The 26,391-nt window shown below is 37.8% G+C and overlaps 4 protein-coding genes across 9 annotated transcripts in view; 3 read left to right on the top strand and 1 right to left on the bottom strand.

Moving 5' to 3' along the window:
* Window positions 1-26,128, top strand: part of LOC140973842 (large ribosomal subunit protein eL15-like) — a 94,483-nt gene extending 68,355 nt beyond the window's left edge. The window contains exons 1-4 of one of the 2 annotated variants that reach the window (XM_073436937.1): window positions 23,859-23,927; window positions 24,092-24,258; window positions 24,616-24,813; window positions 25,728-26,128. In XM_073436937.1, the coding sequence (XP_073293038.1) occupies window positions 23,924-23,927; window positions 24,092-24,258; window positions 24,616-24,813; window positions 25,728-25,973 (615 nt within the window). In that variant the 5' untranslated portion in view covers window positions 23,859-23,923 and the 3' untranslated portion in view covers window positions 25,974-26,128. Of the gene's footprint in view, window positions 1-23,858; window positions 23,928-24,091; window positions 24,259-24,615; window positions 24,814-25,727 lie in introns of those variants that run through there. The other variant, XM_073436938.1, reaches the window with a different exon arrangement.
* Window positions 3,868-8,937, top strand: LOC140973837 (autophagy-related protein 3). 4 transcript variants are annotated; one of them, XM_073436928.1, is made up of 10 exons: window positions 3,868-4,159; window positions 4,669-4,739; window positions 5,126-5,242; window positions 5,338-5,504; window positions 6,043-6,128; window positions 6,203-6,254; window positions 6,399-6,464; window positions 6,706-6,833; window positions 7,866-7,969; window positions 8,703-8,937. In XM_073436928.1, exons 1-9 carry the CDS (start codon window positions 3,999-4,001, stop codon window positions 7,960-7,962), a joined length of 945 nt encoding a protein of 314 aa, XP_073293029.1. In that variant the 5' UTR covers window positions 3,868-3,998; the 3' UTR covers window positions 7,963-7,969; window positions 8,703-8,937. The 4 variants fall into 4 exon arrangements, with proteins under 4 accessions (XP_073293029.1, XP_073293030.1, XP_073293032.1 ...); XM_073436929.1 differs by having other exon boundaries at window positions 8,533-8,937; XM_073436931.1 differs by lacking the exon at window positions 8,703-8,937 and adding an exon at window positions 8,258-8,471.
* On the top strand, window positions 10,513-13,703 carry LOC140973835 (uncharacterized). 2 transcript variants are annotated; one of them, XM_073436925.1, is made up of 10 exons: window positions 10,513-10,550; window positions 10,694-10,762; window positions 10,849-10,907; window positions 11,004-11,076; window positions 11,813-11,849; window positions 11,980-12,218; window positions 12,319-12,382; window positions 12,523-12,605; window positions 12,737-13,111; window positions 13,300-13,703. In XM_073436925.1, exons 2-10 carry the CDS (start codon window positions 10,727-10,729, stop codon window positions 13,450-13,452), a joined length of 1,119 nt encoding a protein of 372 aa, XP_073293026.1. In that variant the 5' UTR covers window positions 10,513-10,550; window positions 10,694-10,726; the 3' UTR covers window positions 13,453-13,703. The 2 variants fall into 2 exon arrangements, with proteins under 2 accessions (XP_073293026.1, XP_073293025.1); XM_073436924.1 differs by having other exon boundaries at window positions 10,545-10,762.
* Window positions 13,809-16,080, bottom strand: LOC140973836 (uncharacterized). Its single transcript, XM_073436926.1, has 4 exons — window positions 15,519-16,080; window positions 14,602-14,831; window positions 14,330-14,425; window positions 13,809-14,237 (listed from the first exon to the last, which is right to left on the bottom strand). Exons 1-4 carry the CDS (start codon window positions 15,995-15,997, stop codon window positions 14,032-14,034), a joined length of 1,011 nt encoding a protein of 336 aa, XP_073293027.1. The 5' UTR covers window positions 15,998-16,080; the 3' UTR covers window positions 13,809-14,031.
* Window positions 26,129-26,391: the final 263 nt, after the last annotated feature.

The raw sequence follows: 26,391 nt of genomic DNA, 5'->3' as shown, positions 1-26,391 counted from the left end.
TATATACGTATATATATATTTGGTGTTTTAAATTGTATTACACTTTGCTCAAACAAATTTTTTTTGCAACAATTATTAAAAATTAAACACATTAAACATTATGTATAAACAAAATACAATAAATAAGATATGACACATTTGAGTAATTTTTTTTAAGAAAAAAATCAACAATATATTGTTTTAATCATTTATTGTGCTTAAAATACAATTTATTGTTCATTTTTAAAAAAAAAGATTAATTGAATGTTTTTTTTATGTATTTTGTTTATATATAATATTTGATGTATATAATTTTTAATAATTTGTGAAATTGGAATTTGTTTGAAAAAAATATTACACAATTTGAAACACCAATTGGAACAGATGATTTTCTGCTTTCAATTGAAACTTAATATGCCCTAAAAGTGTAGAATTTTTATTTCAAAAATTGTGTAAAATTATGGCAAAATCGCGGGAAGAATGTTTCCAAATATAATAAAATTAGATTTTGTTTACAAGTTGCTAAGGTTAAATATAAATAGAATAATATACAACTATATCATGAATAGGAAAAATATTTATCTTAATAATGCGATATGGTTGGTGTCGTCTTTTTATTTTAATTATCTCACAATCTATTGTGTGACCGAGTATTTATCCATTTACTAATAATTATAGTTGATTATAATGATGTATCTGTATTCTTTTGAAATATACAATAATTCAAACGTTACGGTTCGATCGCTTTTCTAGTAGAAGTAATTATTGCATCCAATAATCTCTCGTTCAATAATTGCATTTCTTGCGATCCATGATAAACCGAACTCGTGATTTTGCCTCTAATACCAATTGCAGGACCAAATGTTTATCGTTTTAACAAAATTTATAGCTAGTATTGTAACGATACTCAAACATCACGGTTTGATCGCTATTTTTGCAGAGACAACTATTATACCTAACATATATTATGCGATGCGTTGTAAATAGAAAAAAAAATTGATCATTATTTTATTTAATAAACTGAAAATAACGGCATGAGTGATGTTCAATTCGATCAGTTTGAAAAAAGTTTTTTTAAAAAATATGGATCAACCCTAAGCTGTATTTGGCGAGGTGTCTTGTACCTCGATATTGACAATATAAATCCAAACCAATTTCCAATTTTTTATATCCAAATCATTTTTTTAAAATACACTTCTTCCATAATATATTTATCACAAAAAGTCACGTGAGACCGTCTCACGAATTTATTTTGTGAGATAGATCTTTTATCCGATCCAATCAATAAAAAAATTTATTTTTATGCCAAAAGTATTATTTTTCACATAAGGCATGGACCGAGGTAAAGATATGTGAGAAACGTGCTCTATATTATTTTTATAAACAATATTTTTTTAGGAAATAAACAAGCATAATTGATATTAAGAGGTAGTTTCACGTGAGACGGTATCACAAATCTATATTCGTGAGACGAGTTGACTCGATCCATATTTGGAGTGAAAAATAATAATTTTGGAATAAAAAAATAATATTTTTTCATGAGTCATATTGAGTAGGATATTGATATCACATATTTGTATTGTACAACGGTCTTATAGGAGTTTTGTATAATATTAATACTTGTGACACTTACGTTGTGTACAAAAAAAGAGTTTAGAAAAACTCAAAAACCATATATGTGTGTGTTTCATCGTAAAAATGAAAAAGTAAAATTATAATTTTTTAAGTGATTGGATTTTGAAATTTAATCTATATTTTTTATATATTATTTTAGAAAATAACATGATTTTATATTGGTAAAAAAGTACATTTTTATTTATTTATTTTGGAAAATATGAAAATGCATTACCTACAAAAGGTAAGGTTATTTTACCAAACTTTTATTTGGTTACCAAATGTAAGTTACTAAATATCTCGTATATTTAAATATTAAAATTATGATATAATATAATATAATAATAATTATTAATATAAATATTAAAACTATTTGATCTACACATTTATTTATAAGAAAAATAAATTTTTAAATATTACTTCAAAAACAACACTAATCTTATTAAAGTTTAACACCCTTTACCAATTGATTCTTAATTAATTTAACAAAACTTTAGAGAAATTTACTATTTTATCCTAATTTAATTATAATCACAACCAAAATTGTTAGACAAATTGGTAATCTCAAACACTCCTCTTTTTTGTTTGCCCTTTGATGTCTATTTGACTATTTGATTACGAAAATACCACAATTCGTCATTTTTATTTATAATTTGATGATTTTTTAATTACAAAAATGTTACATTTCTTCTTTCTTTTTTTTTTTGTCATTTGGTAGATATTTATTCACAAAACAACCACTTTTGTATTTTTTTATTTTATCATTTATTTTTTTGTTTTTCGTTATAAAAAACAAAACATACAAACACGCAACGTGCGTACCTAAGTACTAGTTTAAATGAAATGACATGAAAGTTCCGAGTCAAATTCCTTGCGCACAAGCAAAAGAATCAACTTGCCACGATATTCCCATCTCTCTCCTATCCCCAATCAAAATCACGGGGGAACTATGTTCATGATTTTGATTCTGACGGATTTCAAGGATGGTGATATCACAGAAAACCCACGAAGTCTTCAAGGGGATGGTGAAGCGAATTATGACTCCTCGCACTGTCTCTGCCTTCAAAGAGAAAGAACTTAGCATCGATGAGCTTATTCTCGTCGAGATAACTTTGTTTCCAAATACCTCACATGGCGTGGTGAAGTTCTGACTCTTGCCTTTGTTCCAAATCTTTATTTTCATTTATTGCCAATTGTCTTGTGTTTTGCGTTGCATGTTTGTATAATTCATTTTTTAACCAAAAAAATTTGGTGAAATAAAAAAATGTAGCATTTTTGTTAAAAGAAAATATTCAATAAAACGCAATAGATATGTCAATTTTATTATTTTACAAATGTGAGTGACATTTTCGTAAAAAAAATCAAAGGCACAAAGTGTGTGTTATTTTGGTAAATAAGATGACATCCGATGACTAAAAAAAGAGGAGACAATATAAAATGACTAACTTCCTAATATTCGTCTCATGTTTCACCAATTAATTGGAAATAAGTTGCATTATGTCATCACACTTTTCTTTGGTTATAAAGTAGTTCATCGGCATAGTAATTAGTGGTAAGTTACTACTGGTTTAACCATCGTCCGATCCTCGAAACATTTATCAGATATGATTAATATGTTTTCACGATATTTTATTTATTACATTTCTCGATTTGGTTTCAATTTTCCTACCGTTTTATCTACACTTAATTGATCTCTTAATTGAAAAACATCACTTTTGTATTTTTTTTATTTTATCATTTATTTTTTTCCTTTTTTATTTGTTTTTTATTTAATGAAAAACGAACTGTATATTGAGCAGTTTTCTAAAAAGCCCGTTTAAGCACGCTTAAGCTTGAAGCTCGACAAGCACAATTAATCGCGTCTGTTTATTTTTAATTTTTTTTATTTTGAAGGTATGTCCTTTTATTTTAAAATAATAAATTAGGTTTATAATTTAGATGTTTATTTTTAAATTTTAATTATGATTAAGCGTGTCTGACAATGACTTGACAAATGTTTAAAATTTTTTAATGTGGTCTAGTTGAAAAAAAAATAAAGATTGTAATTTTGAGTTTTTTTATTAATATGAGAATTAATGCATTAGACTTAAATTTATCATATTTATGTATTATTTTATGTATTTATTAGTTTGAGATAATTATAATTAAATTAAAGATAAAAAATGTTTTTTCAAGTTTAAAGATTACTAATCTCGCTTTCCCACGTCCGCGATTGGAGCGATTGACGTTTTTTAAACCTTGATATCGAGTACTAGTTTAAATTAAATAACAGGGAAGTTGCGAGTCAAATTCCTTTTGCACAAGCAGAAGAATCAGTTTGCCACGATTTTCCCGTCTCTCTCCTATCTCCAATCAAAATCGCGGGGAACCTAGATTCGTGATTCCGATTCCGGCGGATTTCGAGGATGGTGCTGTCACAGAAAATCCACGAAGCCTTCAAGGGGACGGTGGAGCGAATTACGAGTCCCCGCACCGTCTCCGCCTTCAAAGAGAAAGGCGTTCTTACCATCAATGAGTTCATCCTCGCTGGGGATAACCTTGTTTCCAAGTGCCCCACATGGGCGTGGTAAATTGCCGGCTCTTGCCCTTCATCCCAAATCCTTATTTTCATTGATTGCCAATCCGTGTTGTGTATTCGCAGTTCTATCTTTGTCTGGGTTTTTTTTTTTTTTTTGTTTAACCTGGTTTGCTAATGGATTATCATGGAGCTAAAATGTTGTAATTGAATTTTTTTTTATGGTGGTGAAGTGAAATTTAATTTGTGAGTCAAAAAGGTTGTTTCTTGGGAGTTGGGATGTGGCAGTTGGGTCTTAACCCAATAGGCATAGCTGACTCCTACTATTCAGTGAATTTGAAATTGATCGTCATATATTCAGATTAGGATTTCAGTACTAAAATGTGGTGGGGGTGCTTATTGTGCGCGATATAGCGTCAATTTTGCAATCACACTGTGATTCTCCAAGTAAGAGACATGGCATAATTGAAAGTTTGATTTTGCGTGAAAGGAATTTTTACGTTATTTCAGGTGAGATACGGTGAGATTATTTTGCTCATGTTTTACTTCTTGATCCTCAGGGAATCAGGTGAACCTAGCAAGAGGAAATCATATTTGCCTACGGACAAACAATTCTTGATAACTAGAAATGGTAAGTGGTTTCCTAGGATTCTGGCAAATGCTGGCGTTGCTCAAAAGTGCAATTATGAATAATATAACGAGTCACTGAATTTATGTGTGCTGGTAATTGGTTAGTCTTGAGGTTTTTATCTTCAATAGGATATTCATCTGTTATAGTATTGAACAAATGTTGCCCAAAGATAGGTCATTCCAAAGCCTTTTATGTCAGTTTTTTTATTTTCTTAATCATACACATGCCTGTAGAATGTCTACCACCATATGCCACATGCCGTGGCTTTCTTAGAGAATAAGCCTTGTTTCACCTGTATTTATCATTTTACAATATCATGCATGTACTTTGCCTTTTCTTTCTTTTCTTTTCATGTCATTCTTACTCAGCGAGCTTTCTACTTGCAGTCCCCTGTCTACGTAGAGCTTCCTCTATAGAAGAAGAATATGAGGCTGCTGGAGGTGAAGTTTTACTTGAGAATGACGAGAATGATGGTTGGTTGGCAACTCATGGCAAACCTAAAGGTGTATCAGTGGTTTTATTACTTGAGTTGCGAATATGTAATATTTATTATTTTATGTACTAGTCTTCGTCAACGACATTTTGCTGTGCTCATTAGAAAGCATAGACGACGAAGATGAAAACTTACCCTCCATGGAGACACTTGAAATCAGCAAAAAGAATACAATTCAGTCAATCCCATCTTATTTTGGTGGCGAGGAAGAGGAGGAGATTCCAGATATGGCAGAATTTGATGATGCAGACAACCTCGTTGAAAACGATCCTGTGAGTTAGTATTTATTGAGCGTGCTGACTATTTATGCTTTTAGAGAAGTAGTTAGACAGTACCACTTGCTAAACTATTGGTGTTATTTATTAATTTTAAAAATTGTTTTGCTTATCCTTGATTCCTTGAGCACAGTCAAGTGAGTCTAAGACGGTTCAGGCCTTCTGGCAACACACATGTTTAAAGTTCAAAATCTTCTCGTGGAGAACTCTTTTCCTTTTCTTGGACTCTTTTTAGTCAACCTCATTTATTTGCATACGAATCAATCATACTGTAATCCTTGAATTTGTTTTTAAATGAGGATTGATGTGACGAATTTTTCAACATTTGTGGATTGTATTCACTGTCTGGGTTTGAGGCAAGACAGCAACTAGAATAATACATCAGTCAGCTAAAGTGAACCTGAGAAACAAGCAAATGACGAAGATCCTACTAAAATGGATTTTCCCTACCTATGTATGCTCGATATGGATAATGAGAAAATGTTGTAGCCGATTGATAATAATATTACTATTTTGAACTTTTTGTTGAATGCAGGCAATGCTTCAGACTGTATACCTTGTGGCCCATGAACCTGATGATGACAACATTCTACGAACACGAACATATGATGTTAGCATAACGTAGGCCACCTTTGCTCTTGAAATCCATAATTACTTTTAGTTTCATGCACCTTATATGATATTCTCTGACTCAGATATGACAAATACTACCAAACGCCCCGTGTATGGCTCACTGGTTATGATGAGGTCAGTTGCCTTAATTTTTAATCTTCATGGTACATTTTTAATTTCTATTTAACAAAATCAGACAATTAGTGAGACGTTTGTGCCCGGTTATGGAAATGTTTCCATTTATTAGGAATAACAATATTTGTTACTGGTCAATGGCAGTCGAGGATGCTTCTACAACCAGAACTTGTTCTTGAAGATGTTAGTCAAGACCATGCTCGCAAAACGGTGAGTTATTATTTTAGCATATTTTGGTGCCCTACTCCATTTATAGGGCACTATTTTTTTATTTGATCTTCTTTGGCTATTTGTAGTCATGTTTTAATCTGTACTGCTGATTTATAAGACCTGAATAACCCTAAAAAAGAGAGGAAGATCGGGGCTGAGAGTTTTAGGTCTCAAATTATTTGATCATTACTTCCAAGTATCTGACTAGGTAACGCATATTATTTCTTAACATTGCTATCAGGTCACCATTGAAGACCATCCGCACTTGCCTGGAAAACATGCTTCTGTACATCCATGTCGCCATGGGGCAGTGATGAAGAAAATCATTGATGTTCTAATGTCACGAGGAGTAGAGCCTGAAGTTGACAAGTATTTATTTTCTCCTACCTTTTATTTGCCAGCTATTGTTTTCCTATTGGTTCTGCCTTGAGTCTTTCATTTTCCTCACAATCACTATTATTTTGACTCCTACTTGGGAAGACTGTCAATATGACTGTTTTTATTATGCTTTGTAAGAAAGTCACGTCAGATTTACCCTCATCCTTGAGAAGATTAATCCCTGAAATATAACCAAATAACTGCTCAACATGTCCAGTCTGAAATGCAAATCCCATTGTTGTTTTTCTTGTTTTGTTTGTTATTCTCTATATGTACTCCACGTGGCAAACCAGAAACTAGATTAAAAGACATGTTTTCATAGACTAAAATTTGGTTAGCTAGATAGATTATTGAACAGGTCTCCATATTATGATTTACATATTGATGAAATTTTTCTTGAAGTACAGAAAATCGGTAAACTTAAAGAACAGAAGTTGGTTGAAAAATGTATTGATTCACTATTGAATCTTATAGCGATTACTAAGCAAGGAGGGGAGAAAAGTGGAGAATCAAGGTTGGTCTGTTGTGAGACTTGAATATATGAACTCAAAATACTGAGAAACAGCCCTTTAATTGATTTCTTTAAATACTCATTAAATTGTAAATTGGAACTGAAGTTGGTTGGAAAACATATTGATTCACTATTGAATCTTATAGCGATTACTAAGCAAGGAGGGAGAAAAAGTGGAGAATCAAGGTTGGTCTGTTGTGAGACTTGAATATATGAACTCAAAATACTGAGAAACAGCCCTTTAATTGATTTCTTTAAATACTCATTTAATTTTAAATTGGAAAAATAAGCCTTACAAATGCGGAATTTTCTAATTCCGAGGTTTTAACAAAATGATTGTAAATCCCAAGGGATTCTTGTTTTAAATGTGTTGATTTCGACTGTTTTGGTTTTCATTTTAATGCAAAATTTCATTGGAGCTTGATTCAAGGATTATATTATTTGATTCTGACTGATTTTTTGCCCTGATTCATTTAAATTCTGTAGCTATTTGTAAATATAATTTCTTACAGGTACCTCTTCTTGTTTTTGAAATTCATGGCTTCTGTGATTCCTACCATAGAATATGATTACACGATGGACTTCGATCTAGGTAGCTCCAGCTCCTGAGTTCAAGGTAAATCCACTGGCCATTGTTTTACTTAATTTTGTGGTGTTCTGTTAGTATAAAATTTGCATATTTTTCAGCAACAACCTCTCATTTAATTCGCTGAAATTGGGAAAATTTGATTAGAAGAGCAACTATGGTTTTGCGTTAGGCTGACAACCTATATAAGCCATATTTTTTTGGGTCTACCGCAGAAGATTGTCAATAGAGAGCGAATTCACCCTATTCAAGTTTATAATAATTCATTGATGACCAGCTCAAAATCGCCTTCTCTTATGACTTTCTCTTTATGTGCAGATTGTCCCGTTTAAGTAAGTCATATATTTTAAATCAGATCGGCATATGTTATTTTGTACTTATCTTCAGTGCACCTGCCTGTTTGGCACTTTCCTCAACCGAAACATGTTTAAAGAATGGGTTGCCTTACTACCTTTGGGAACATGAATGATTGACGGTTTTTCAGTCTTTCTCCGTTCACTTCAAAATAAATTGTTTCAGAAAAGTTCCATTTAACAATTCTTGAATAATAGATTTTTAATTCTTTACTTTGACAATCTTTTTCCCATTTAAAGGGGTCCAAAACCAAAGAACGTAACAGTCACTTCCCCTCATTTGCTGTGGATTCATGGACTTGGTCATTTTTCAATTATTTATTTTGTAGATGCTTACGACTATAATGTTTTCTGAGTGATACTCGGTAGTCAATGGTTTGAACCTTATTTTCTTGTTACTACTTTCACAGATTGGTGTTAGCTATCGTCAAGAACCCTCAGCATCGTCGAAGCTGTTACCCACCGCAAGATAGTTTTCTGTGGTCTGCTGCAAATGATTATTCCTGTATATATGTTTATGAGTGTCAAAAAAAATTTAGTATATTAATGGACTTTGTTTTCATAGTTGTATTGAAAATTTGAAACACTCATTCGTTGTAAAATCGGGTAACCTCATGTTTCAAATGGATCAGCTTCTGTTCACTTGATCACAGTTGCCAAATTTGGATTATTGGCACAAATTTGTATGCAGGCTCACGCATTGGGTGTATAAGTTGAGTCCCAAGTTTGATTTATAATCCATGTGGGTCAGAAAAGAGTATCTACCCCTACTCAAAACACCATATTTCCCAAGGCTGCTTCTGAGTTAACGTATTCAAAATTTTTAAATGAATGAGAGATTTGCAGTCCAAATATGAAACTCAACTACTTTTTTAATGGGAGAGGTATCAGATTCGAGACTATCCCAATATATATAAATTAAATGCATTTGAGAATTAACAAAATTCTCAGCAATTGTGGCTCTCTCTTCCGAGCATCATAGGAAATCCTCTTTGAGCAAACATTTAGCTTAGCAACATCTGCATATGTTTGTTGTCTTAAATATTGTTAAGAAAATATATCGTACAACCCCTTGTATAAATGTTATCAAATACTCCAACATTGTAAATGCACATTCTCAAATATTCGTCAACATCATCGCCTGTGACATCATATGCAGGCACCCGCATCCATAATTTTCTGAAGTGATGACAACCCGAGATTATCGGTTGTGTCCCTCCGTTTGACAAATTAAGGCACACCGATTTGTAAAGCTTCAACAATTCTAAAAACAAATATCTTCTCTTTCGAAATCATCTTCGAAAATCTTTTTTTTATTGTAAACGAGATTATCAACAAAATAATCTTTATATAATTTTTGAGCCCATCGACGAAGTCTCGATTTTCTCTTTCCGTTAGCAGTCACGCCTGCGGGTTCACTTCAACAAGTTCTCGATTTAAAAATTAATTTACGACCAAATTTCTCTGACTGTTTGATCTTCATCACGTTAGGTCCACCCACATCCTCGCATGAGGAAACATCTACGTGTAGGGTTCTCCTCCCTTAGAAGACGCGCTTCATTGCCCATGCAAAAGCTTTTATTTTAAAGATCTCCTTAGTGAATCTTTTTTGGCTATAAATTTAAATCCTATTTTAACAGAAATGAAGTTGATATAAATATTTGAACTTATTTTTCACCAATCTATCAAAATATTTTATATAATAAACTTTTTATAACATATATATCTTTTTATGATAATTATTTAAATATAAAAAATAAATTCGTCATACATAAATTTTGTATACGTTGTCCATTATTACAAACACAAAGTTATACATAAATATTACTAAAAATGAAATCTTGGAGTCCAAATATTTTTCTAGAAAGATAAATCAAGCTTACTTGAAAGTGAAAGTAAAATACCATGAAATAGTTTTTTATTAACGTTATTTGCAAATTATTATGTCAACATAAAGGTTTATTCAGTGTCCACTGAAAAATAATTTTTTGAAAGTTCCATCGTTAATAAAAAAAATTAATATTAAGGAGTAATTTTGAAAATTATAAACTCTACAGCAGAATATTCAATTATAATAGCAAGAATTTGATCGCCACATATTTTCATCTCTCATTCACTGGACATTGATGTAAGTGAATAGGAAAATTGTCTTTAAATTAATTAAAATTTTATATTTATATAAATATTCCGAAACGAGAACAAAAATCTAACGTGATAAGATTGGCAATCATACTTTACACTTTTCCAGGCGTTCGCAAGTTCGAAACCCTTCCAGCCCCTTTTTTTCCCCTATTTTTCGTCTTCTTCCCCGTTCTCAAACTCTAGATTTTGCAGAAAATACCTTCGATTTTTCATCGTTTGATTCATGGCTAACTGATTTTTTTCTCATTCAACATCACAGGATTAAGTGATTTGAAAATCGCCCGCTCATTTCATGGATCCAGATCCCCCTTCTGAAATTCCAAGAAAGGTTCGCACTTGATCATTCTTTTCTTTTCTTTTCTTTTTTTGGTTTTCTCCATCAACTTCTCAATCTATTCAAATCATTTTTCCCAGGTGAAATTCGCTCCCAAAGGCCCTCCTCGCAGACCTGCGAAATCCGCGACCACCAAAATGTATAGCTCAACTCGATAATTTTATCCTTCAGATGTTTATACGCGCACACACACACACACTTACTTTTTTTTTCTAAAATTTAAAAAAATTGGTAGTGAAACAGTAGCCGAGGATGATGGAAGCGATGACATCGAAGCTGAACAGCGAGCTCTTCTTCGCCGAGTCGAGGTGATCTCTCTCTCTCTCAGATTCGAGCTTTTGACCTTTTATTTATAGTTTCTCTGATTATTTATTGCCTTTCCATTTTTATTTATATATATATTAGTAAAAGATACACACGGTTATATACGATATTATTATTTTTAATTTGAACAAATGATATTAAACAATCAACCTAAAATTATTTTCAATTTAAAAAAATTGTTCGATTTAAAGAAAAAATTTTGTTTAGATTTTTTTAAATGCAAAATATAGAGTGATTTAATAAGGAAGTGTTTAGTGTTAATTATTATATGCTTCCAAAAGGTTTACCTCGATTGGGATTTAAAGATTACTGTTTACAATTATGTATTTGGTTTTATTTTTTATTTTTGGTATTTTTGATTTGCAACTTCTGACTTGGTGGAGACAACAGTAACAAACAAAAATCTTGATATTTAAATTGAGGGAAGCTTCAATACCAAAGAAGTCATATAAAACTTCTCCTTGATTTGGGATTCTCTCTACGTCATGTATATTGATAGTAAGATCAAATAAAGTTTTCCATCGAGGGAAAGAGCCAGTATTTCCAAATAATTCATGGAAACTCGAAAAACAGGAGATTAAGGATTGACAAACTGATGACGCTCTGCCAATACCTCTTTTGTCTCTATACCTTCTTTTGTTCTGCTGTGGCATAGGGCAGCAAGTTTATAGAATGATAATGTGCTGCAAGTTTTTTTACAGCTATAATTTTCCATTGCAGGATCTAGCAAGGCGTGGATCTAAAGTCGAGAAAAAATGTAATCTCCTTTCCTGCTCTTCTCATTAGCTTCTGCATTTGTTCCTTTATTCAGTGTCTGCTGCTTTGCTAGTTTATGTATGGATACTTTAAGAGTATAAATAACATACTATGAGCATTGAAAACTACAGCTTCGGTTCAAGTTGTATTTTCCCATGGAGTCGCGTCAACGCCCTTACGGACCTTTGGCAAACCAAGGGAAAGGACCATGGATAAAAGTGAAGCTGCTGATGCTGAAGAGGTGGCATTTGATAATAGGCAAATCAGTTTTGCCTCACCCTCAACTGATAAAACGGAAATTGCGGAAACTTGTTCAGATTCAACTGATGCTGTTATCAAAAAGAAGAAAAGAGAATACATGGAACCCTGGGTAGTAATATATTGATATTTAACTCCGATTTGTTTTCATCCCGAAAAAGCGACGAAATATAATTGTGCTTTATAAACCTATTATTTTGTGATGTTTACAGGATTATGAACACAGTAATTATCCTGTTACCCTTCCTTTAAGGAGGCCTTATTCAGGAGATCCAGGTATTTCCTAAGTGCAATGTGGTACTTCAACAATAGAGCTCTTTCTGATTTTTGTCTTTCATAAAGAAAAACAATATCTAAATCTTGGGAAACCCTAAGTATAGGGAAAGTTTAGCTATCTTCCTGTTTCCTTTTCCCAGAACTTCTTGATGAAGCTGAATTTGAGGACAATGCCAAGTATGATGAGAACACACTTTGTTCAGCTAAAGATCTTGACTTGCTGGTTGGTAATCTGCCTCACCAGTTCCACACTACTCACCTCCACCCCTAAACCATACCTACCAGCTCACGCATGCTGATGTATATAATGATGGTGAATTAATGCAATTGATATGCAATATATATTCATCACAGGACCAAGATGATACACCAAAGATGCTTCTATTTCAGTTTCCTGCTAATCTACCTCTAGACAGGGTAGACTCGAGAACCAACCAGGGAGAGAGAGCTCATAGCTTGAAGGTAATCGATAAATCAGATGCAAATCAGAAAGAGATACTTGGTAGCTCTTTTCCATCAGCGCCTCTGTCTGCTGCTGCTAAAGGGAAACAGATAGCTGGCAACGCTCCAAGTGTTTCCACCAGCACAAAGGGTAAAGGAATATCTGGGAATGGATATGATTCGAGAAAAAAAATTGGTTTGGAGGAGTTGCCTAAAGGATGCATGGGCAAGATGCTGGTATACAAAAGTGGCAATGTTAAATTGAAGCTAGGAGATATCCTGTATGATGTGAGTAGCCTACTCTTTCATTAGTTTAATAATGAGACAAGATTAGTGAAGATATATCTTTAAGGTAACGAGTTTGTCTATTTCAACCACAGACATTGCCCCTTCATAATTCTGACAGTATCCTGATGTTTGAATAATTTTGCTCTCATTTTCGTGGAACGCAATTACAGAACCCTCTTATCTTGCAGGTTTCTCCTGGCTCTGAATGCACATTTGCTCAAAATATTGTGGCAATTAATACCAGCGATAGACACTGCTGTGAATTAGGGGCACTGATGAAACGGGCAGTTGTGAGTCCTGATATAGATTCAATGCTGGATAATGTAATCAATTTGGGATAAACGCCATTCGGTCCTATCAAGTTTTGTACATGGCTTCAAATATATGACTGCGGAAAATGATTTCGACGACGTAGGAGTAAAGGATGGTACTACATTGAGAGCAGGGCAAAATTCAGAAACAATTTGTAGAAAGTGACATTTTGATGATCCAGGTAATGAAGTTTGATATTAACATCAACCATAGGTATACATTTAGTGTCAAATTGTAAAATTTTTCTGAACACTTCACAAGTGGCATCCTACTTGATCCACTTCCAGCAGATCCAGAATTCTAATAGTTTAAAAATGGATTGTGATAGGTTCTAGTAGCTGATATTTCAGCTCCACTAGATTAACAATCTAAATATCCAAGTTCAGATTGAAAAAGATTGGTTTATTTTACACATAACCCCCATGTACGTACCAGTTACACATCCGACCTCAACAACATGAATACACAACACAAGATCGAAATCCCTCGATATAAAGCTGCACAACGATAGGAAGCATCAATGAACTCGACAGATTTATGATCAAGCGCTCTGGACTCGACTTATAATAACTATCAATAGGACGACCACGGAAAGAAGCAAAGAAGTTCTAAGCTTCTCCTCGACAGGATCCATAATACAATCTCTCGCCTTCGTCTGAAGGATGAAAAATGTCATGCACGATCTTCGTGATCTTGTTAATCAGCTCCATGATTTTCGCTCTAGCGTAATTGAAAACCCAATCCATAATATCCTTCAATGGATTGGATCCATCATCAGGGGAGGCCTCGGCGCTTTCCCTTACTTCATCATCAACTAATCGAGAAGTTTAGCAACGAAACACGAGTTACACTGAATTCATTATTGTTTCACATTTTCAAGATTTAGTGCAGGCGTTTCAGACAAACCTTGAGTAATCGAACTTCTGAGCTCCCTAACAACATCATTGTTCAAGACAGCATCCCAAACAGCTTTGTAGGATGATAAAGAAATCACCATCCTCTAAAACAAGTATCACAGTTCAGTAAATCAAATCTCAAACAATAAAAGTGAAACTTCTCACGTTTGTATTACGATTTTCGCCCAAAGGCGAAAGCTGTGTGTGTTGAAGAAGTAGCAGAACTTTGTGCGGTAGCTAGAATAAAAAAGACAGAAACAAGATAGTATTGATGAAGACCTTCAACAGAAGGATCGGTCTGCAATAAATGAAAGGCATCATAAACTCTCTGTGATCCTTGAGGTTGCAACATTTTATAATCACAAAGATACGGAAAGGACTCGACCCAATCCAACTCGAGCTCGTCAGAAGATATACTCTTTGTTGCCCCCATCGGACTTCTATCTCCGCTGGGAAAATTCGTGCCTGAATCATCTGCAAGTTCTTCATTTGGACATTGTATACCAGCAAACCTGGAGATAAATAAATCAAAACATAAGCTCTATCAGTATTTATACAACTAAAGACTGAATGAGTGACTAAATATATTTGACTAGTCCACTGACTTCTACAATTTTGGGTTTAGTAAGTTAACTTGTCAAATTTTGGTACACGAGTCAGTTGCACCACATAAGCAATTTTACACCTTTAGCAATTTTCAGTGTTGCATCAGCTCTCGACACTATATCGAAAAATAGGATTAAAAGCAAAAAAATATCAAAATTATTATACTAAAACAAGAATTTGAATACTAGGCCAAAAAGCAAAATATAAACAAGTCATACAACAAAAAAATTATTTTCCCAATCAAAACTAATCCCAAGTGGATCGGAGCTTGTTTCTTCACTCGTTCATATCACTTGAAACCAAGATCTATTTTCAAAAAAGAATTTTCCTGGTACTCTAAAGCTCTAACTGAACCTAAATGTGCATGTAAATTTTCAGTCATTAGTTTGCCCATTACTTGACAATAAATTGATGAGAATCGACATTCAACACCAATTAACAATATCAATAATTCATGAACAAGCGAATATTCAAGAACTTTTAAAATTCATAGAACCCTTCTGAATCAAATACAAACATACAATTATTTTTTTCTAATAATTTAAACAGAATTAAAATACTTCTTAAAAATTGGCAGATTCAAGAACTCGTACTGTTGTAGAGCAGAAACTGCGTGCTGCACTTCATCTTTAGATGGAACAGTTGCAAACACAAAATCGTCGTAAAACAAATGCCCCGCCGCCTTTTCATCTCCACCGCTTCCCTCCACATACTCCCACTCCAAATCGTCACAAGTAGGAGAAGAACAAGCTCTCCACGCGGGTGTAGCCGCACCGGAAGCAGCAGAAATTGGAAGATTTATCAGTGAAGAAAAAGCCGACGACCCATTATTGTTATTATTAGAAGAAGAATTAGAGAGGTTTAAGTTTCTGTTCGGAGAGGACGGTTGCTTTATGCGAGACCTCTTCGTTTTCCTTGAACTGGAAGTGGAAACAAAGCCGGAACCGGTGGAAGACGAAATGGGGTCAGGCGGCGCGCCGCCGATGCCGGCCCTGACAGCTCTGTGGACGCTTCTGAGCATTCCGCCGCTTCTGCCACCCATATTGCTGTCGCCTCCGAGATACTTCCGCATGTTCTTATCTATATAGATACCGTTTTTTGTCTGTAGCTTTCTGTTCACACAACTGAGAAAGGTGACTCTGCATGGTGTCTAGGATTTTTATTTTTATTTGGTAAAAATCAAGATTAATTGTATGCATTTCGATGGCAGATTTTAAATGTCCAAGACTCCGTGTAGGAATTTAATTAGGGACTAGTACACCGTAGGCGTTGCGTGTACGATATTTTTTTTATAATTTATTTAGTTTATATTTTAATGAGGATTAAAATATAATTATAAGAAATAAATAGAAAAAAAAAATAAAAAAAATAAAAGTAAGAATTGAACCTACAATCTCATGGTTAAGAAACAAATTCTTTAGGCGCTAAACTACATATGATTTGCATTAATTTTTTAACACTATTAATATATATAATTAGTAAAACAGACCATGACACTAAAAATTAGTTACTCTAAAGGTCTCTTCCTTAATAATATAGTATAGATATATAAATTTCTAATTTTGATTTCAAATGATTCCTAAAAATGTGTTTAATTTGCTTTTTTTTTTTGAAACACAAATTGCAATTATTATTAATCTTCAGTTGGATAATTACAAATTTACAATCATCCATAATTATAGAACGAATAGAATTGGAGTTACGTAAGTAACACAAAAACAAGCTTGCTGAAAGACCGTTTTCACCAAAGTGTGAGCGGCTCTATTTGCTTGCCTCCTAACATGTTCGATCTTAAGCGAACTCTTGTTCCTAATGAGTGCACGACAGGCTGATATGGTGATGCAAAATTCAATGAAATCGGGTTCGTTTGAATGGATTGCATCTACCGATATCTTTGAGTCTCCACTATTACTTTGTCGTAGCCCAGTTCCTTAATCCAACTTAGAGCCTCGTGGATTGCAACAGCCTCTGCTTCCTTTACAAGTGCTGCTCCATTGTGAAAATTAGTTCGAATTACTATGAAGGAGTCGTTTGAATCCCTGATTACCATGATGACGCCAAAAGATCTTTTGTCAGAGCCAAAATCCGCATCCACGTTGCACTTGAAGAACTCTTCCACAGGCTTCCTCCAAACTGCACAGGTACGTTCATTATGGTGATGCGCTCGATCGGACTACAAGGGAGGTCGGCTCGGGAACTATTGGGAGGTCGGCCTCGGAGCTCGACCCGGGAGCTCGGCCATATCTTTTAAGCCTCGATTATGGGTATTTGGGAGGTCGGCTTGGATGACCTCCCGGATGAGGTCCCTGTATGCAGCTAGCTCGGCACGAGTTCCTGGTCACTGGGCCTTCAACTGTCTAGGCCACCGAGAGTAGGCCCGGGAAATCCCCGACCCCGGGGGTATCACGAGTCCCCCCCTTCAAGTCGAGCTGACTTCGTAGATTAGAAGCTCGTTGTCCGAACTCGAGGTGGCCTAGGGCTCTCCCGAGCTTAGAAATTCTTAGCTATATTGTGCTTAAGGTGAACAAGTTTTAAAGGAGCTGAGCTGATCCGGCAGAGTTCTGGCACGTTCTGTTCTAATGGGTAGAACCCTCGGCTGGGCTTTGATCCCGCAGCTGTGCTGAGCTCAAAGACGAAGCCTGCTACTGGCTGGACTATTCTTTCAAGTAAAGGCAGAGCTGAGATTAACCCCGAGGCTTTTGGGTATGCTGGCTCCCGCCCTAAATATGAAACGTCGCTATCACGTGTCAGTCCAACGGTTACTTTCACGCATCTCAAGACGATCCTAGCCGTCCAGCTCATCTGAAATCTACGGTCCGATCTTGTCCTGGTCCCTCTATAAATACTAGTCCTCCATTCAGTCATTTTCTTTTTTTATCTTCCATCTCTTCACCTCGGCTCCGACCCCCAAAATTCCCTTCCAATTTCCTATTCATTCTCCCGATCTTTCGTAAGTTTTCTAATCATGACTTCATATCGTTCTTCGCCGACCTCCGAAGAGGTCTTCCAAGAGGTGGATCAGTATGATCCCCTAACGGAAATCTCAGGGTCAGGTGAGCACCCCGAGCACTTGGGGATCAGCTCTCGCCTTGAAGCTGGTGATGACGGCGCAGTCCTGAACCAGCTCGGTTTCACTCATCCTGAGGAACTAATTGGGGCACCTGATCTTTGGTACGAGCTCCACCCTTCGTGGTTGGACGTATCAGACGAGGTTCGGCTCCGAGCTCTCTCCCACGCCCCAGCCGATTACGAGTTTATCTTTCCCCATTCTGAGGAGAGAGCTAATAATCCCCCTCTCGGTTACTATACCTTTTACCAAGACCAGATATAGGGTGGACTTCGATTCCCGATCCTCCCTTTCTTCCAGGAGCTCAGCCAATTTTACCAAATTCACCTCGGCCAGTTTACCCCAAATGCCTTCCGCACTTTGTGTAATTTTGTTGTTCTTTTCAAGGCCCTGGGTTACGAAGTGGATCCCCTGACCTTCTCCTATTTTTACCTCCCAAAGAGGTCAGAAGAGGGTCCCTTCTACTTCTCAGCTCGGCCAAACTGTCAATTCTTCGAGGGGTCCCCTAGCTCCAATAAATTTTGGAAACATCATTTCTTTTTCGTCCGACCCTCGGACCAGTGGGACATCTGCTCCCAATGGAGGGCTGNTTTTTTTTTTTTTTTTTTTAACACGACTCTCTTTTGCTTGCCTCAGCTAACAGAGTCATGAATGCGTTGATACAAAAAGTTGCAGCCCAGAAGCGGCAGCAGAAGACCAGCTCGGATGCCGCGAGCAAAGGCAAGGCTGTGGCCACCGAGGTCAGTGCGGAAAAGGTCACTGTGGTGGCAATGACTGAGACACCGCAGGCCACTGGGAGCGCATCCTCCCGAAAGCGCCGAGCTCCTAGCACTCCTGGTCCCTTAGGTCAGTCCGGCAGTAGTGGGGAGTTAGGACTTCCTCCCACCGATGCTGTGCCCTTGCGTCAGTTCAAGCCGGACCCTCGTTCAGGGGTCCTCCGCTGCAGGTCTAACCTCTACGATATGTCATCCGAGAGGTCATCCAAGCCGACCTCCCAAATACCCATAATCGAGGCTTAAAAGATATGGCCGAGCTCCCAGGTCGAGCTCCGAGGCCGACCTCCCAATAGTTCCCGAGCCGACCTCCCTTGTAGTCCGATCGAGCCGACTGGACATGATTGGCCGACCTCCCGAGCCGACCTACCATGAAATAAGGCGTTTTCACGTCTCAACAAGATAACACACAAAAATATAAACGAAATCTAGAAGATATGACCAAATCTTTCACAGAATCTAACCAATCTTGCAAGATTCTGAGGATCCAAATCTACCAAAATCAGGACTCTATTGTTCTCCTATAAATACCAGGTTTCGTTCATTATTTATTCATTCAGATATTCACATTCTCTCAGCATGCACATTACTCTCTTAATTTTCTATTCTCTGACTTGAGCGTCGGAGGGGCTATGCCGGAACAACCTTCCGGCCCCCCTTCTAACGTTCTTATTTGTGGTTCCAGATTTCGAGAGTCTGGTCCGAGCTCCCAACTGAAGATCCGACCTCCCAGCCATCGTTCCCAGGGTTGATCCGAGCTCTCTAAGCAAAGATCCGACCTCCCAGCTACCATCACTGATTTTAGCAACATCAATTGGCGCCGTCTGTGGGAAAAAGACCTCCCGTATGTGTCCTGCTCTAAGAAGCTCGTCCATCTGCTCCTTTATTATCTTGTCTTTTTCAGGGCCGAAGTGCCTCTTTTTCTGTTTAACTGGTCGAGTTTCAGGAAGTATATTAAGACGGTGCTCCATGATTTCCGGGCTGACCCCTTGAAGCTCTTGAGGAGACCAGGCGAACACGTCTGGATTAGCCTTTAAACAAGCCAACAAATCATTCTTAGTTTCGGGATCGAGGTCTGTCGCCACCCTAACGTGCTGCTGGGCTCCTATTTCCACCATCTCTGGTTCTTCCTCTGATATGAGTTGAGCCTCCTTTAAGGAGATCATTCTTTTTTGAGTTTCAATCATCCCTACCTCAGTTCGGGACCTCTTCAATTCAACCTTTACCTCATCCACATAGCAGCGGCGTGAGTACTTCTGATCTCCACATACAACTCCCACATGGCTCCCCTAAGGATATTTTAACTTTTGATGATAAGTAGAACTAACAACTCGGAAGTCAGCCAGGGCCGGTCGACCCAATATCCCGTTGTACGAAGAAGGGGCATCTACCACAGTAAAACAAGTCATCTTCGTGATGCGATGTGGTCCAGTTCCCAAGGACAAGGGAAGCATGATTTGTCCAATGGTTTGGACTGCGTGCCCCGTGAAGCCAAATAAAGGCGTAGAGATGGGGTCATACTCGAACCCTTCTACTTTCATTCGATCAAGGGTCTTTTTGAAAAGAATATTCACTGAGCTTCCGGTATCCACAAAGATTCTCGCCACATCATAATTGGCGACAGTGAGAGTTACTAGCAGGGCATCGTTATGGGGTGCCACAATACCTTTCAGGTCCTCGGGCCCGAAGCTGATGGTGGGATCGGACTTGGGAGCTAGGTCTACTCCCAGGCTCTCCAATCTCCTACCGTGGGCTTTCCAAGCCCTTCTTGAATCACCATCGGTTGCACCACCATGATGTATTATACCTCGGGTCGGGTCATTGGCTATTTGTTCGACTTGAGGTCCCTGTTGCTGCTGAGGGCCTGCTCGGCCCCCCTGGTTGGGTCGGTCCTCTATGGGTGGTCTCTGATTTACCCAGAGGGGTCCTCGACCTCTCCTGCCCTCTCGGTACCTTCCTTCTGGTCGGGCTAATAGGTTCTTCATGTGAGGATCCCTCTGCATAATCCTCTGCACCTCTTCTCCCAGTCTCTGGCAGTCATTGGTAATGTGACCGTATTCTTGATGAAATTCAAAGAACTTATCCGAGGGAGGTAACCGTGGCCCCTTTTCGGCTTGTTTTGGGCGTTCTAACTTTCTCCTCTCTTCACAGATTGCCATGGCTCTTTCCAAACTCATAGCCAATGGGGCATAAGGGAAAGGTCCCGGAACTCGGCCTCGTTCATCTGATCTTTCCGCAGGCCTCTTCCTGCTCGGCTCAACTTTTTCCTTTCCCTTGTCTCTGTCTCCTGGCTTGCCGTCCGTACGTTTTTGTCTCTGTGCAGCCTCAAGGTTCACATATTTCTCAGCTCGGCTAAGGAGCTCATCATAGCTGTGGGGGGGCTTTTTTACCAAAGAATTAAAGAACTGTCCCCCACGAAGGCCTTGTGTGAAGGCATTTACCAGGGTTTCGGTGGCTGCAGCTGGGACCTCCAAGGCTGCGTCATTAAACCGTTTGATGAAATCCCTCAATGAGTCCGCGTCACTCTGTTTCACATTGAACAAGCCCAGGGAGGTCTTCAAATATCTTTTGCTGGTGGCATATTGGTTCATGAAGACAGTACTAAATTCCCGAAAACTGGTGATGGAATGCGGTGGCAGTAGATCGAACCACCTCTGAGCCGGTCCTACCAGGGTGGTAAGGAAGACTCGGCATTTCACCCCATCTGAGTATCTGTGGAGCAGGGCAGCATTATTAAACCTCCCCAAATGTTCTTCGGGGTCGGTACTTCCGTCGTAATCTCTAACTGTTGGCTGACGAAAGTTGGGCGGGAGCTCCTCGTTCAGTATTTCTGGAGAGAGCGGGCTTTCCCTGTCCAGCATAGGAGGTCGACCTCCCATTTGGCGGCCAAGCCTTCTGATTTCCTCCCATATGGCGTCTAGATGCTCAGGGGGGGGAGGAGGAGGGGGATTAGGTGGTTGTTGCGGAGGAGGTGATGGGGACCGATTCCGACGGAGGGCCTCATCCACGGATCTGTTAATCAGCTGTGCAAGTTGGTCTAGGGTAAGATCAGCCACTCCTCTCCCTTGACCCCCTCCATGACCTCCTCGCCCACCTCTAAAGCATGTTCTTAAACCTCTTCGTCCCCACATGTCTTACGTCTTCTCAGTATGCTTCCCACAGACGGCGCCAATTGATGTTGCTAAAATCAGTGATGGTAGCTGGGAGGTCGGATCAACCCTGAGAACGATGGCTGGGAGGTCGGATCTTCAGTTGGGAGCTCGGACCAGACTCTCGAAATCTGGAACCACAAATAAGAACGTTAGAAGGGGGGCCGGAAGGTTGTTCCGGCGTAGCCCCTCCGACGCTCAAGTCAGAGAATAGAAAATTAAGAGAGTAATGTGCGTGCTGAGAGAATGTGAATATCTGAATGAATAAATAATGAACGAAACCTGGTATTTATAGGAGAACAATAGAGTCCTGATTTTGGTAGATTTGGATCCTCAGAATCTTGCAAGATTTGGTTAGATTCTGTGAAAGATTTGGTCATATCTTCTAGATTTCGTTTATATTTTTGTGGGTTATCTTGTTGAGACGTGAAAACGCCGCCTTATTTCATGGTAGGTCGGCTCGGGAGGTCGGCCAATCATGTCCAGTCGGCTCGATCGGACTACAAGGGAGGTCGGCTCGGGAACTATTGGGAGGTCGGCCTCGGAGCTCGACCCGGGAGCTCGGCCATATCTTTTAAGCCTCGATTATGGGTATTTGGGAGGTCGGCTTGGATGACCTCCCGGATGAGGTCCCTGCATGCAGCTAGCTCCGCACGAGTTCCTGGTCACTGGGCCTTCAACTGTCTGGGCCACCGAGAGTAGGCCCGGGAAATCCCCGACCCGGGGGTATCAACTTCTCTCCTGGTCTTAGAGATAGAACGCCCATTCCAACTCTGGATACGCTTCCATAATTGATCCTTCAAGTATGAAAAGATACTTTTTTTTTGCTGCCTATGAGTGACGGTAAACCCCCTAAAAATCGGGAAATATCGGACTGAGTACCTGAGGATAAATTGCGGCTAAACATGATTCTTGATTTGCTCAAGTTAATCATCTGGCGAGAGGCAGCTTCAAAAGTCTTTATAATGTCCGCAATTTGGTTGCTTTCCAGAGTGTCTGCCCTGAAAATAGAGAATACAATCATCAGCAAACATTGAGTGAGAAATGGATGGTGCCCTTCTGCAGACTTTAACTCCGTGTATGGCTCCTTTAGCTTCTGCTTTGGACATCAAAATGAAGAATCCTTGGGTGGCTATGATAAATAGATAGGGGATAGTGGGCATCCCTGTCTAAGACGGATTTGGATCCTCTACTGTGGCTGAAAACACAGCACCCGGTGATGTGCATTTTTATACAAGATGATCAGTTGATCATCTGACGGACCTCATACAAAGTCAGATAAAATTGAAAAATTGTCAGAGGAAACGAGATGATCAAATGATCATCTCGTGTAAAAAGTGCACACCACCTGATGTTGTGTTTTCAGCCATAGCAAAGGATCTAAATCCATCTAAGACCCCTCCTCGCCTTGATTGGGCCGACTTTGTTGCTATTAACTTTGATGATGTAGGATACCGAGGTGATGAAAGCATTATGTAATTCACCCATAGATTGCAAAAACCCAATTTTAACATGATGAGTTTAAGGAAACCTTAGTCGATACGGTCATAGGCTTTGCTAAAATCAATTTTCAAACAATGGTTTTTTTTAGAGTATCAATCTCCTCCACGATACCTATCTGATTTCCATTTTTTGAACAGAAATCACCACCATGCATGGATATATCCTGATCCATACTTTTGAATTTTTAAACAATTATATTACTCATAAAAAAAATATTTTAAAAATTTTAATATTAATATAATATCAAAATTTTCATATTAAAATTATTTAACACATTTTTTAAAAAAATATTATCAGTCATCACACACGCGAAACACTGTTGCAACTGGGTGAAGTTAGGTTGGATTTTGAAAAACAGTCCTCACAATGAAAACTCAGTTAGAAAGGCCCAATGAACAAGCCCAAATGGGGCCCAACTAACGATATGGATTTTTATTTTTTTTAATATCAAAACCCTAACTCCCAATCCAAATTGGTTCTCTGCTTCCACCGCTGCAGCAGCAACTATGGGTGCGTCTGAGCTGACCTTTTGCGAAACCTAATTTTCTCGTTGCAATTGCGTTTTACGTATTATTTGTTGTTGCTTCATCTAAATCATGTTATTGTATCTGAAATTTACTGTTTTGATCTTTTATTTGTGATTATTTGATTTGGTGGGGTGATTTGCATTGCAGGTGCGTACACGTACGTATCGGAGTTGTGGAAGAAAAAGCAATCTGATGTAATGAGGTTCTTGCTGAGGGTGCGCTGCTGGGAGTACCGTCAGCTTCCGTCTGTTGTTCGAGTCACTCACTCGACTCGCCCCGACAAAGCCCGACGCCTCGGTTACAAAGCTAAGCAAGTAAATGGATCATGCATATATAATGGTTTTTTTAGAGAATATGTTTAATCATGATGACGGTGTAGTTTTGTGTTTGATATTTTTTATGTTCGATTGCGTTCTTTGTTTTCGTATATTTTGGTGTGGGTGTTCGGAGGATTCATGTTACTAACTTTGTGATGCAGTTGCTTTTCATGATTGTCGATTTAGTAAATATGAAGGATTTTCTTATCGTTTTGATGGGCTGTTGATAAATGTGATAGATCTGCTCTCTTTTTTCTTGGATGAGATAAGATTGTTGTTTTCTTGATATCCTGGTAAATATTTATTCTTCATCACGTTTGTTCGCTTATCAGTGGTATTAATGATATCTTCCAGGGATATGTAATCTACCGTGTCCGTATAAGACGTGGTGGAAGGAAGAGGCCGGTTCCTAAGGGTATCGTGTATGGAAAGCCCACCAACCAGGGTGTTACGCAGCTGAAATTTCAGCGCAGCAAACGTTCAGTTGCAGAAGAGCGTGCTGGAAGGAAACTGGGTGGGCTGAGGGTTTTGAATTCGTATTGGATCAACGAGGTTTGCATCTTTTATTTGTGAACATTTCAACCTCAACTGTTATCTTTGCATTAGCTACATAAAGCTTTTGTTTTGTCTTCCTGCTGTAACCATGATAACTTAACTGCCATGGTTGTGAATAGGGGTGCAAACGAGCCGAATAATAGTTAACAATTAAGGCTTGAGTTTGACTTGAATTAAGTATATTCGAGAAGCTCGAAAATTTCAAACATTTTCGCTCGAGCTCGGCTCGAAATGAAGTTCTAGTTCGAGTTCGGCTCGAAATAGTCGAACCTATTCATGAATTATTCGAACTATTGCTCGGATATCAAGGTTCGATAACTTTGGTTGAAAGCTCGAAATGTCCGAAAGGTTCGAAATGTATATATATTTAATATTTATTATTACATTATATTATGTTAGTAAAATATTAATGGTCATGAACAACTCGCGAGCTATCGAACAAAATAATTTTAACTTTAGTTCAACTTGAAAAAAGTTCGACCATGGGTTTGACTCAAGTTCGATAAGTTCAAATACAAATCAAATATTTTATCGAGTCAGCTCGAAAAACTTGTCAACCTGCTCGATTCGTTTACACCCCTAGTTGTGAACACGCTAACCATTCAATGACTGTTAGATTACTTAGGTTGTCAATTGTCGCGTGGTTTAATTAATCACAAAACATTCCTCCAATCCCCTTCAAGAAAAGATTCAGAAACCAAAAAACATTGATTGAACAATCTTAAGTAGTACAGCTTGGGCATGCTGTATATCTATCTATCTGGTGGATTTTGTAATTGGAAGAAGCTAGCTTGTGCGTAATGTACTTGTTATTAATTAGTTATAATTGTCGGGTTTTGCGTGCTTTGGTGAAACATCTGATCTTTCCATTTACTTAAAAGACCATGTTCTTTGTCCTCGAGTAAATTCAGGACTCTACCTACAAGTATTATGAAGTTATCTTGATCGATCCGGCCCATACTACAATCCGCAAAGACCCAAGGATTAACTGGATTTGCAATCCAGTTCACAAACACAGAGAACTGAGGGGACTTACCTCAGCAGGAAAGAAATACAGAGGTCTACGAGGGAAGGGCCACCTTCACCACAAAGCACGCCCTTCAAGAAGGGCTACATGGAAGAGGAACCAAACACTGTCCCTTCGCCGTTATCGATGATTTTCTTGTTATGTTTTGGTACTCCGACAGTTAGACTTGAATATTTTGACTCGGTGATAGTAACTTTGAATGTTATTTGTTGAGCATGGAGTTTGTGTTTGGCTGAGAAATGGAAACCCTTTGTATTCCATAATTTTGAACTCTTTAATTTGTTATCTACTGTCTGAATTGAATAACTTTTTTGTCTTGGTGGAAGTGGGGAAATTCCAAGCAACTTTTACTGACACAACCCTACTATACATCTAGGGTTGATATTTAATAATATATGTGGGGTCTACTGAAAAATCAATGGACTCCACATATATACTTTTAGATCACCCATGTGGACTGTGGTGGTGCTCTAAGGGTAGAAGATCATTTCTAGGTGGAAGTGTTATGCTAATGTTTTTCCGTTGATTAGTACTAACTAAATGAGACT

The sequence above is a fragment of the Primulina huaijiensis genome, chromosome 3 (genome assembly GCF_012295235.1).
Source record: "Primulina huaijiensis isolate GDHJ02 chromosome 3, ASM1229523v2, whole genome shotgun sequence".
NCBI classification, from domain to species: domain Eukaryota; kingdom Viridiplantae; phylum Streptophyta; class Magnoliopsida; order Lamiales; family Gesneriaceae; genus Primulina; species Primulina huaijiensis.
Note: the sequence above shows the minus strand (reverse complement) of the source record. Positions and strands in the feature narration are given on the sequence as shown.

Excerpts from the sequence above, each read along its gene's own strand:
- LOC140973836 (XM_073436926.1), bottom strand. The coding sequence starts at position 15,997 with ATGCGGAAGTATCTCGGAGGCGACAGCAATATGGGTGGCAGAAGCGGC. Across the intron at positions 14,426-14,601 it reads GCAGACCGATCCTTCTGTTG|AGAGGATGGTGATTTCTTTA; the intron begins AAGGTCTTCATC and ends GATACTTGTTTT. Across the intron at positions 14,238-14,329 it reads CAGAAGTTCGATTACTCAAG|TTGATGATGAAGTAAGGGAA; the intron begins GTTTGTCTGAAA and ends CTTCTCGATTAG.
- LOC140973835 (XM_073436925.1), top strand. The coding sequence starts at position 10,727 with ATGGATCCAGATCCCCCTTCTGAAATTCCAAGAAAG. Across the intron at positions 12,383-12,522 it reads GCCTTATTCAGGAGATCCAG|AACTTCTTGATGAAGCTGAA; the intron begins GTATTTCCTAAG and ends TCCTTTTCCCAG. Across the intron at positions 12,606-12,736 it reads CTAAAGATCTTGACTTGCTG|GACCAAGATGATACACCAAA; the intron begins GTTGGTAATCTG and ends TATTCATCACAG.
- LOC140973837 (XM_073436928.1), top strand. The coding sequence starts at position 3,999 with ATGGTGCTGTCACAGAAAATCCACGAAGCCTTCAAGGGGACGGTGGAG. Across the intron at positions 4,740-5,125 it reads ATTCTTGATAACTAGAAATG|TCCCCTGTCTACGTAGAGCT; the intron begins GTAAGTGGTTTC and ends TTCTACTTGCAG. Across the intron at positions 6,465-6,705 it reads AAGACCATGCTCGCAAAACG|GTCACCATTGAAGACCATCC; the intron begins GTGAGTTATTAT and ends CATTGCTATCAG.